The sequence below is a fragment of the Battus philenor genome, unplaced genomic scaffold (assembly GCF_028537555.1).
Source record: "Battus philenor isolate CCGP_79_NKW_IND1 unplaced genomic scaffold, ilBatPhil1.0.hap1 SCAF_12, whole genome shotgun sequence".
NCBI lineage: Eukaryota > Metazoa > Arthropoda > Insecta > Lepidoptera > Papilionidae > Battus > Battus philenor.
Window position 1 is genome coordinate 4,947,005 of NW_027181674.1, and position 12,829 is coordinate 4,959,833.

At 31.4% G+C, this 12,829-nt stretch overlaps 2 protein-coding genes across 2 annotated transcripts; one reads left to right on the forward strand and one right to left on the reverse strand.

Annotated features, from left to right (window-relative positions):
• Positions 1-2,972: 2,972 nt before the first annotated feature.
• On the reverse strand, positions 2,973-4,439 carry LOC137932833 (probable E3 ubiquitin-protein ligase bre1). Its single transcript, XM_068776508.1, has one exon. The coding sequence runs from the start codon at positions 4,437-4,439 to the stop codon at positions 2,973-2,975; it is 1,467 nt and encodes a 488-aa protein (XP_068632609.1).
• A 2,705-nt stretch (positions 4,440-7,144) lies between these two features.
• Positions 7,145-8,626, forward strand: LOC137932836 (piggyBac transposable element-derived protein 3-like). Its single transcript, XM_068776510.1, has one exon. The coding sequence runs from the start codon at positions 7,145-7,147 to the stop codon at positions 8,624-8,626; it is 1,482 nt and encodes a 493-aa protein (XP_068632611.1).
• The last annotated feature ends 4,203 nt before the right edge of the window (positions 8,627-12,829 follow it).

Below are 12,829 nucleotides of genomic sequence, written 5' to 3' on the forward strand. Positions count from 1 at the left end.
TTTATCAGAATGCAATAAAAGCCTGATAATAAAAGGATTAATGAAATGATAATGCATTTTTTGAATAAAAGACAACACGAAATCAGATCTGTTTTGACACGGTATCTCTTTTTAATGAAGAAATTGTGTACAACCACAGTTTTCATTCGTCTTTGGTATTCGCAGAGCTGGAATTTCAGTTTTTTTGCATAAATTGTTTTGTATCAACATCTTTTGTTTCGTTAAACCGTCTACGTCATTTCTTAAATTTTTAATGATCTTATGTAAGGGCAGTAGGTTCTTATTGTAGACACTGTCCAAAGTTTTTTGTAAGTTTCCATCGCTTTTTGTTCCATCTTGAATAGTCTTTTTCATATTTGCAGTAATATTTCTCTGATTAAGACGATTGTTTTCCAATAATTGATTTTCATCTGAAATACTCATAAAATTAAAGTTATAATAATTAACCCATTATGTTGGAAATCAAAGGCACTAGACAGAGCCGAATTTCGACTTGGTCGATTGTTAATACCTGGCTGATAAAACTAGTACACGTCGTAAAGCGTTAGCCCTGGGAAAAGAACTGACGGAAGAAACTTCAGCAATGTTTCTATCTAGTATAATTCATTTTCATTCCCTGTGATATACAATCCGGCCTCGTTTCTGACGAGACCAGTTGGTTATCGAATAGCGATGTTGACGGTGTGCAGTACTGGCAGCTTGTCTTATTGTTGTCGCGTCATTTAGAAACTCTCATACATGTCTCTGTGTAGTGCGGCGTTTGAATGCACCAGGTGTGATTGTATTGTAGATAGCGACACCAACAATTATTAAAGTTGTATGTTGAGCTGCAGAGTCAAAATAATGACTCATTTTAGGAACTGGGCCATCGTTGGCAGTTCCTGGAGGACTTGCAAGTCTTGGAATACGCGAATGACGCGCTTATTAGCATGCGCGAAGCACGGGCTTTCTTATGTACAGACTAGTTTAATTTAATAAGTTTTACATGATTCTAAGATTTTAATCCCATCCATAATACCTTGCGTCTTAAGAAATATTAAACGAACGTGTGGACAAAAATAAAATGAATGTATTACCTTTGTCAAATAGCGAAATTGCACGAGGTTTTTTCAAATCTTTATCCGGAGCTCTTGTAATTTGTAGAGATAAATCGTAGTCTTTATTTATTGGTATTTTTATAGGAGTGGCGTCTGAACGTATTATTGTTTTAATCTCTAATATGTTTTCGTTAGCATTTATGTTAGTTTTGTTTTCCAATAAGGTGTTTACAGTATTAATAAAAGTTTTATTTTTTTCCGATTTCATACTTTGGAATGCCATATGGAGATAAATAAGTTCTTCCTCTTGTTTATTATTTGAAAAAGAACCATAATCATTATTTTTGAATTCATTATTTAATGGAGCTGTTATTTTTTTAGTAGAGGAAATTTCTTGTAAACTTCTATTATTTAATTTTTCTTGACTTAGTATATCAATTTTAGGCTTCATTTTTATTTCCTCCACTATGTTTACTTCTTTAGTTGGTACTTCTTCAAAGACTTCGTCGGTTTCTTTTTGTAAATTATTTGCAAGGTTTTCATGAAAATTTTCTAAACTGATAATATCTGTATGATTTTGCGTTGAAGCGAAATTGTTATTCAAGTTCAAATTTAAATTTTTGTGATCACCTTTGTTTATTTGTTCTGTAGATGCTTGTTTAATAACTTCAGATATATCTTTTGATAAATCAGTTGTAACGGTTTTATCAAGATTTTCTAAAGTTATAGTTTCTGTTTGATTTTCATTTGGAGAAAAATTATTGTGCGAGTGCGAATGTAAATTATTATGTTCATCTGGTTTTGTTATAATCTCTACGGTAAGGGAACTACTCTTAACATCATTATCTATATGGAGGTCTACAATTGCTGGCATTTTGTCATATTTGGTTATTGATTGAGATATAAGTGATTCATTTCTATTATGTAGACCATTATCTTGCAGCAAATTTCGAGTTAAAGGTAAATTTTGTTGAAGTAGATTGTCGTAATCAGTTTTACTACTAACATTTTCATCAAAATGGTCATCGTACGTAGGTACGAGGTCTCGTTTAATAATATTACTTTTACTCTCTGACAAATCTTTCATATTATTCCCTGTAATAGATTTCTCGTTTTCGTTCTGAAATAAGAAAATTAAACAAGTAAAAATTATTGGAACATATTTTTACCGCAATCGTTGCGACATTAATTATTATTACGTGCATTTATTTAATTGTCATGCCAAAAATATTGTTTACAAAAAAAAAAACAATTTTATTCATCGTATGTACAAATTACAAACATGATGATATAATAGTAATAAATATTTATGACTATTACAGTGCATAAGATTAATACATCATTATAGAACCATTAATTATATTATTAGCATATTCGTAGTAGTCTCTATTGGCTGCAATACAGTCCTTTAAAAGCTGAGGTCAGTTATCAATATCAGTATTCACTTTTTCTGTGGGAATATTCTTTACTGCCAATCGTATGTATTATTTTAAGGACTCCAAATTGTCAAAGCGTTAAGAGCAAGCCTTACTCTCTAAAACTAACCGTTAATCATAATCCAGTAGATAAAGATCATGAGTGGATGATGTTAGTCCGGACTGGTCATCATTAAGTGCTTATTCAGCTTTGACGAAATCTGGAGCGTGCTAATCAAGATTGGGTGGATCTAACTTTACGACACGCCACCGTTTAGCTCGGTATAAAAGCAATTGACTAATACCAAGCGTATATAGAATCTAAAAAGTCCTGATTTGGACCTTAACTACTTAATATAATGCTATCACAGCGATTCGGTTTTCTTTATCGCCCCACTCTATTTTAATATCACAAAACATTTTACATTATATTGGCGCGAAAATAACAAACACTTGAGCAATCGTATAAAATTACATATTTCAAATACAAAAGTAATATTTTGTTACTAAGTAAAGTTAATCAATTTTTATCAATACTTACTGTACTCAACTGGGACCCTGTTATTTTACTCACGTTGTTATTAATTTTTGTAATAAAACTGGCAGAATTTATAACATTATATTCGCTATCTTCCGCTTCGTTTTGATTTACATAATCAGTTATTTCATCTGGTTCACACGTGTAACTTGTTACATTGTTCAAGTCATCATTTGAATAATTCCCTTTATTGTAAATATCTTCGGGAATCATCATCTGAGATTTATTTAGTTCCTCGTTTCTAATTGATATAAGATCGCTGTTTACTATTTCTGTCATATGATTATATTTCTCTTGAATTTGTAAAACACTCTGAGCGTTTTCACCTACTGTCAAAGATTTATTTTCATTAGTAAATTTCTCCATACTAGGTTTATCTTTGAACATATTTTGTACATTTTGTTGTTCAATTATTCTTTCCACGTCATTATTTAGGGCCAAGTCTTCCATTTTGACTTTATCCATACTTAGTTCTCGAAGACTACTTTTAACTTCGCTCTCAATTGGTGTGAATGTATGTTGGGTTGTAGTTTCATGATCCTCGGTTATTAATTGCAAATCAATTTGAGAGTTCTCTTCTTTGGTTATAAATGGAGCTTTATTCGTAAACTCTTCGTCCGCAGTAAGAATTGTTTCGTGTTTAATATTAATTGACAGCTTTTCTGCTGACAGTTTTTCTTCATTAATCTTTTCTTCGGAATAATGTTCCAATGTTACGTCTCCTTGCAATTTTAAAGCCAAATCATCTTTATTATTTAATTGTTCTCGACTATTACTTTTAATTAAGTTAGAGTTAGATAAGCCTAAATTTGAATAATGACCATTGTTCACTGAAGATATTTCATTAACTAGTAACCTACTGTTAGTATCATTAGGTTGCGAAATATTAATTTTTTGCTCTATGGAATCATTAATATCTACTTTACTTAATTTTAAACATGGCGAAAGCATAGAGTTATTACTGTTAAATTCCTCCGTTGTATTTATCTTTTGAATTGCACCGGTTTCAAAGTCTAAATCATTTTTATCTTCAAGCTTTGGTAGTGTAGTTGTTTCACGATTCTCTATATCCAGTGGCTCTAAGAAATCTGATTTTGTGTTCAAGTTTTTGTCTTGAGTTATTTCTCTCTTAGTGGTTTCTTCATTAATTATTTCTTTTACATCTTCACTTCTTTCAGAACTTAGTTTGTGCTGGTTGTATTCGTTATAAATAACGTTACTTAAATTATCACCAATACTTGCTTGTACCTTTGAGTTATAATTTTCACTCAAAACTAAATTATTTGCAGAGGCTGTCTTATGAAATTGATTGCTCAACTGTCTACTGCATGTGAGATCTTCGTCGTTTTTCTTAACCAAAATTTTGTCACTTTCTCTTAAATTGACATTACTAAACGACAGTATTGATTCAGACGTCTTAGACTTTTCAATGTTTAAGTTTGAATTCATTTCAGTTTTATCCTTTATTAGCGATTTAAGGTCTACTGTATCATTAAAATCTATTATTGCATCTGGTTCAAGTTCATTAACACTATTTTGAAATTGAGAAGAGTTGATTTCTAAAGAAAGTCTTTCTGTACTGTAGTCGGAGAAACTATCGGATTTTTCTTGTAATTTGTCCAATTGTATTTTTCTTGGCGATATAAAATATGTTTCTAATAACTTCTTAGAATTATTTGAGCGAGCAATACTTGAGGTATTACTAATGCTTTTAACACTTTTTCTGATTTCTTTATTGATTAGAAAATCATTTGACGATATAGATGGATAAGTTATTATTGAATTTGAAGAATTATTATTAATGGAATTAATGTTAATGGGACTAAGTAATGGGTCCTGAGTTTCTAAAGCAACACTAATGTCCTTTTTAATTATCGTATCACGATTTTTTGTCACAGATTGAATACTTTCAACTTTAATATTTTTAATTACGTTTTTGTCCTGAGATGCGTTCGCTGCATAATGTTTTGGAATATACGAGTATTTGTCTTCACTAAATGGTGGATCTAAACAACCTCCTATAAATAGTTAAAAATTTGTATATATTTAATATCATTATTATAATTCATTATTAATTATGTGATACCTGGTTTACATTTCCCTAAAAAGTCTTTACGCGTTCCCTTTGCCAGCCGATTAGCTTCGAAGGCACTATAATTTTTAGCTAAAGTTAGATTTCGCTTTTCTATTATATTCGTCGATGTGGTTATGACGGGTTCGAATGATTTAGTATTCATTTCAACTCCTTTTGATGTACTTTTTATGTACTTATAATTATCATCATCCTCTTGGGTACCCAAACAACCAGCTATAAAAATGATGAAAAAGTTATTTTTTTTCAATATTACTACATGAGGAAAAATGTATTTAATAACCAAACTGTTTAACTGTATAAATATTTACAGGCTAGAGCAGAAATAAAATTTAAAACAAATAATTGAAATTCTTACAATTAAATTTAAATTTAGTACTTAAATTTAAAATCGTTAAGGAATATAAATATGGTAGTCATTTTTTGAGTATATATGGGAAGCAAAAACTATAATACTCTTCAGTTATAAATTATGTAAACTTGCCTTTTTTAAGCATATGAAGCATTCGTTTTTGCTTTCGTAAAGGTCTTTTCAGAGTTACGTCTTCTTCCATAACAACGTGGAAAGACAAAATTGTTTGGTCACTGCTACTTAAACGAATTTTGTCATTTGTATACATTGGATGACCTAATTTTGGTACTGCAATTATACCTTGATGTAACATTTCATTTTGATGCTTTTTTCGTATTCTTATTTTCACTTTTAAAGGTGTGCTATTTGGATCAGTGGATAAGTTTCTAATGTTCCCTTGAGGTATCGCTTCAACTTCAAAAGCTAAATTGTCAATGATTTGATCCATTTTTTGTATTTTATTCATATCTTTAGATCTTACAATCAGCTCTGCGCCAAAATTAATATAATTTATTTTTAAATTATGATTTGATTCTGGGAGCTTTCTACTATGGTAAAATTATTTATTTTAGTGCAATCGAAACTGTTTTACTGCGCCTTAGAAAATTGCGGCGAGGTGGGAACTGTAAAAATCTCTCGAGGCGATCTCTACCAGACAACCTTTGGATGGAAATAAAAGACATGAAGGAGAAGGCAAGGTTTAGGATGTACGAACATACAAACACATAGACATATAGAAACATACAAATTTACGTAGGAAAGGTATGTATTACTTTAAATACGAATAATTAAGAGATGCTACACAATATCCTATTTTAAAGGCGAAGGAAGTATATCAATATAATATGTATAAATTTTCTAGCGTGTAAAATAAACAGTTTTAGAAAAAATAAATAAAAATTAAGCTAAATTCTCTTTCGCTAAAAATCTGATTTTCACAAAAAAAATAACCAATGACCTTACTACATGGTTATCTTACGTAGCTACGTGACATATTTAACTTTATAGTATGAAGATAAGTGTAGAATATATATTAATAATAAATCTTAGTAGATTTATTAGGTTTGTGCACTACCAGGAGATTTACGTCGGCACGTTTTATTTGCCCGGATATTACATTAGCTACGCACTGCGAACTAGATTGCAACTACGCATGAAAATTGCTTCTTGGGTGCAATAAAATTTAACCCTTTCCCTCCTTACGGTACTTAGAAGTACCTCCACATTTTTCGTCTAATAACTTAAGTACGAAATAACTTTATGTTAACAACAACTGAGATTCCTTTAGAGTACCGTTTCCGTAAGCCAATCACAGCGCGTTATTTGTATTACCGCGCGACATTGTCGAGAAATTTGAACAGCGAGTTACAACTGGTCGGACATTTTTTCACTTTACTGTGCGGTGTAATTGTAAAATGTTTATAAATAGAATATCATAGGTAAGTACTATTTTTTTTACTAATTACGTTGTTTATATCACGGAGTACATTTATAAAAGCTGGTATAACATGTTATCACTTTATTTTATAAGAATATTTGATAAAAACTGATGAGGACTTAAAAGTACCGTCAGGTGATTTTAGTCTAAAAAATCATGAACTTTGATAATACACATACTCGATGAAGTAGGTATTTTGGTTTATCAAACATTATTGTTTTTTCTTTTTATTATTTTTTCTGAGCTATTTTTTTATTGTTTTAGCCATTGAGATGGATATTACTAAGAATACTGCTCTAATTGAAGCCCTGCTATTAGAAGAGATTCCGGACTATAACGAAGAGTCTAAAGCAGGTGTGTCCGATGATGAAGTGGAAAATATTCAACTACCCTCACCAATAGGCTTCGATGAGATTTTTGAAAGAGCTCTAGAAAATACTTTAGCCGAAGATCCGCGATCATCGCCTTCAAAACAAGTTGAACTGGAGTGCCCTGTAAATCAGGTACCACCATCACCAATACCTGGATCTAGTGTTCAGACTGATCTACCGTCTGCAAATACGTCCTCACACAGAACTAATCAGCGATTACCTGAACCAAACCGTAAATGGAAAAAGAAGGACCTAGATACAATTTTACCGGAATACGTTCTAGATACTGGAGTAATAGAAGACTACTTTGCTCACTGTAACACCCCGACTGATATATTTTTAGTATTGATTGAAGATATTATTGATAATATTGTGTACCAAAGCAACCTTTATGCTACTCAGAGAGGCAAAGTATTGAACCTAAAAAAGGAGGAACTTCTAACATTTATAGGTATGAACTTTTTTATGGGTTACAATACTCGTCCGGCGTGGAGAGACCATTACTCTTCGGAATCTGATCTCAACAATGCACTTCTCTGCAAAACAATGCCCAGAGACAGATTTGCTATTATTTTATCTCATCTGCATTGCAATGATAACTCCCAAAAGCCTAGAGACTGCAAAGATAAGTTGTATAAAATTAGATTGATGATTGATGCACTCAATAAAAAATTTCAAGAGGTTTATAATGGTACTCGCGAACTGAGTGTAGATGAATCTATAATTAAATTTAAAGATAGGTCTGTCTTGAAACAATATCTTCCTATGAAGCCCATAAAAAGGGGATACAAGTTGTGGTGTCTAGCTGACCAGAGAGGCTATATAAAGAAGTTTCAAATTTACCAAGGAAAGGACGAAGAACTGAACTCTAAATTTACCGGCTATGGCTTGGGAGAGAAAGTGGTTTTGGAGCTGACGGAACAAGATTGGGGTAAAGGGAAGATAGTTTACTTTGATAATTTTTTCTCGTCTGTTGCTTTGCTTGAGAAACTGAAAACTGAGAACACCTACGCCTGTGGAACTATCCGAAGTAATAGAAAAGGACTAGCCGGAAATATGATCGCTGATTCTCAAATGAAAAGGGGCGACAGTGATCATCGATTTTCAAATTTAATTGGATATTGGAAATGGAAGGATAACAAAGTGGTTCATTTAGTATCAAATTTTCATGGTAATGAATCGGCAACTGTGTTACGTAAAGAAAAAAATGGATCCAAGTCTGCCATTACATGTCCTGTGGCTGTCAAAGATTATAATAGCTATATGGGCGGCGTAGATACAGCTGATCGTTTGAGAGCCCTTTACTGTATAGATCGCAAATCTCCGAAATGGTGGCACAGGTTGTTTTGGGGTCTTCTGGACATCGCATTTGTCAATTCATAAGTCATTCATGGACTCATAATGAAACAAACCACTGTAAAAGATTTTCGACGCTCTGTTACTCAAGGCTTGATGACAATGAAAGATGTTAGTCAGAAAAGAAAGACTTCTACTGATAATACTGCGAAAGCTGGCCCTTCCAAAAGACGCAAATCTGAGTACTCTACTATAAAAGACGTTCGCTTGGGTAATAGAGGCATCCATTGGCCTACTTTCGTAGAAAATAGGGGAAGGTGTGAGGTTTGTAGTTTGAAAAAGATTCAGTCGAAACCTCATAGTAAATGTTCTCATTGCAACGTGTTTTTGTGTGTAAATGAAAAGAAAAATTGTTTTGCTGAATACCACGAGGTCAATTTGTAATTAAAAACCTATTTATTTAATTATAACTAAGTAAATATTGGATCTCATTATTTTTGTAGTTTCTATCATAGTTCCTAACATTGTAATAACACAAAGTTCCTGACGGTACTTTTAAGTCTAGGTCTTGGAAATAATACTTCTAGGTACAATAAAAATCTTAAAATAATCTGAGCGTTTCCTTTTACCTACCTTATTATGATAATAAAGTTGAAAAGCGGAAATTCGTCAAAAATCACTACCCCGGGTGGAAAGGGTTAATATCTACAATAAAGATATTATATTGGCACATAGGTCGTTGGACTCGACCACGATCCAGTAGACGCGGCGTGGGTGAGTCCACTAGGGGTACCGACGATATAATAAGGTCGCAGGAAGTAGCTGCGCAAGCGCAAGACCGTTCATCGTGACGATCTTCAGGAGTGGCTTAGGCCTTGCAGGGGGCGTCAATCGGCTGACATTATGATGGTGATGAGATACAGTACACGAAAAGGATTCATTTTAGTAAAGATTAATTAAAAAAATAATTTATATTTCAGTGATCGTTTTGTCTAAAGTTCCTGACGAATCCTAAGCACTGGTCTAGATAAAAATGTTTTGTTTAACTTTTGAAACAAAATACCGATTCATCGTTGCGATAGCTAACTGATACTACCGCAATTATACTTGTTACTGATTAAAATAAAGATTAACAACGATTTTAAGGTTGCGGACTGATAAAAAAAATTGCGTGATTTTCGTTAATGAGGTTGGAAGTCCATCATGTTTACTTGCAGTGTATTTTGAAATCTAATCATTAAACTATGACGCTTATGTGAGCTCAAAATTGTATTTGAGCTATGGACACGAAAGCTATAAGAAATGTAAAAGGAAAAGCATAAAAATTATGAAATAACTTCACGTGTAGCCAAAAAATAGTTTTCGCAACACAATTAAAAAGTATCAATTAAAAAGTATCGAAAATAACTCAACACCTTACGAAATAATAATGACTACAACCTATAATCGTTATTATTGGCAGTTTGACAATATGAAAACTTTTTCGTGATTGATTCGCTTTTTCGCGATATATAATAATATAAAATCGATTTCATCACTCGAAGATACTAATTTGTACTTGGTTCGAATTGATTTTTTAAGTTACTGTGTAAATGATGATCAGTTTTTGCGAGGCCTTTTGTTTCACTAGACGCTTGTGCTTGTCTTGGTTGCCAAGATTTGCAAGATCCTACTTACAATGTTTTTTATGGATATCTTTGTCAATAATGTTCCAATTTGATTAAATTTCGCAAATTCTGCAAAATAAACGCAAAAATAGCGATTAAGAAAACATATTTCAGTGTATTTGTATTAAAATACATAAAATGTTAGTACGTCTTCAATAACACCTGCGTTTTTGTGAAGAAATCAATCTTTAATATATTATTGTTTTGATAGGAATAAATAATAAAGGACTGAGGTTTTATAGTCCTCCGGAGTCACGATCCATTTCGTACATATTTTAATAATATTATTAATTTCATTAATTAGTGCGATAAATAAATAATAAAAAAATAGTTTATATATTTATTCATTATACACAACTGAATACACAACACGATTAGACGCTAACTCATGTTCCTTACAGCAATCGTCTATGTTCATATAGGAATAGGGCTCATACAACATCGCTTTTCCATATTTTTGATAATTCAATAAGCCTAACGGAATACATTTACAAATAATTTCATTTAACTTTATTCTAATTGGCAGCAATTCTTTTTCCATCTTCTGTTTAAAATGGCTTAGCCGAAGTGCAGGCAAAACTTTAAATTCATGATTATATTTCATATCTTTAAAATTATCTTTTTGTGTCCCTCTCATACTTTTACCTTGATAATTAACAAGCGAGTAATTTGTTACGTTTGATGTGTTTTTTAAATCACATTTTTTATTTACATGGTCACAATATATATTGGAATTATAAAAGGAGTTATTCCGATAAACAGTTTGTAACAACGGCTTAATATTGGTATCGATTGATATAAATGAAGTTAAAGTTAATTTCGGTTCCAGTTTAGCATTAAAATTAGTTAATGTTTCCGCTGATCGAGGTTTAATCACATTGGCTTCAAACACGTCAGTTCCTTCACCAGTTATTTTATCAACTTTATTTTTATTAATAAATGTTTTGCTTATTTGTATTTGGACACTGACAGCTTTTTTAACTGCAAATTAAAAAGAAAAAACGCAACAAATTAAGTAACATAAAATTGTCTACTACTCATAAAAACTCCATTATTATTAACAGCTACTCCGCTAACAAAAATTAATTTATTACAATTTTTATCTTCAGTTTTAGTGGAGTGGATTCGTTAATTTTAAATTTAAACCTTCTGGAACTTACGGTTATATATGTTAGTTCTATCGACTCCCCGTTAAAAAAATAGTTAAAAAAGTAACGATTTATTACCTTTACCGGAGTTATGTTCTTTTGATCTAATTTCATCTGTATCATCTTTTAAATCGAATAAGCTTGCCTCTCGTAAATTTTCTTCAAGTATTTCTACTTCGCTCGTTACTGAATTCTCTTTCTTCAAGTATTCAGATTTTAAATCCAGCGTATGGTCTTTAGTTAATATAATTTTACATTTTTCGTCATTTTTTATAGTTGATGTCAATTTTTTAGCGATTGCATTTTCACTAACTATTCTTGAAACATCACCTGAACCCAGTTCTATTTTACTAAGAGACGCCGAATGTAACAAATCAACACAAGAATAATACGTTTTATTCTGATCATCATTGTCAGCGGGTGCAACTTTTTTAAATACTATCCTGTAATTCATGGGTACTTTATATTCAATAAAATCATATCCTTTTCTCCATTTCATTTTGTCTATGTTTGTAACATATGAAAGTTCAGGTATTATTTCTAAGTAACACTTCGAGTTTTTAAGATTAATATTTTTAACCAACGGTGTGAACTTTATCCGTATACTAGCAGTGTCCATTTTATAAAAAAATAACTGCAAAATAAAAGTAAAAAAAAAACTAAAAAAACATTACTTCGATGTATATACCAATTCATACAAAACAGGGAAAATTTTTGAGAAGAATTTATTTTATCCACATATTATACGAATAAGACTTATCTATGTGCTGACTCAGCACGATGCCAATTTTACGAAATTCCTTGCAAGTTTAAGGGGGCGTTTATTAAAAAAATTCCTATTACAACCTACTATTGTCTCAAATGCATAATACTTGACCAGAATACTTTGGAGTGTTAAAATAGCCACGAATGGATTTGTGAAATTTCACCTGTAAAAGGCACTGCGGGCTACACGACAGGCCACGGGAGAAGGACAGTAATCTAAAAATCTAAATAAAGTCGTCGATGGCTATTGACAAATTATATATTAAGCATAAGTTATTTTTGCACTTGAATAGTCTTAATATATTTGTATCCTTTGTAAATATTAAGTGTTATTAAAAATGTTTTACCTTAATCCTTGCAATACATCGATTCCCCTGAAATATGACGTTACAAACTGATAAATTACACTCAATAAATTTTGATTCCTTGTGACATTTTAACTCAACAAAATGTCAGATTTTTTTTGTATTAATAACGATATGGCAGTTTATGTAAAACAATGTAAAAAAGTCGGAGTATTTAATAAGTTTTCAGTCGTGAAGTTTTATCTATAATAAAAAATAAAGATTTATCAGCACAGACATCACATTTATAACTTCATATGTCATTATTTAAATATAAAGAACGATTGTTCCAATATATTAACATTTTTGTAATTTTTTATAGATTCCGTAAATTAGCCACTCTTTCATGGACAACTAAATGTACGG

What these genes read in the sequence shown, in the direction of transcription:
- LOC137932836 (XM_068776510.1), top strand. Translation starts at nt 7,145, where the DNA reads ATGGATATTACTAAGAATACTGCTCTAATTGAAGCCCTGCTATTAGAA.
- LOC137932833 (XM_068776508.1), bottom strand. Translation starts at nt 4,439, where the DNA reads ATGAATTCAAACTTAAACATTGAAAAGTCTAAGACGTCTGAATCAATA.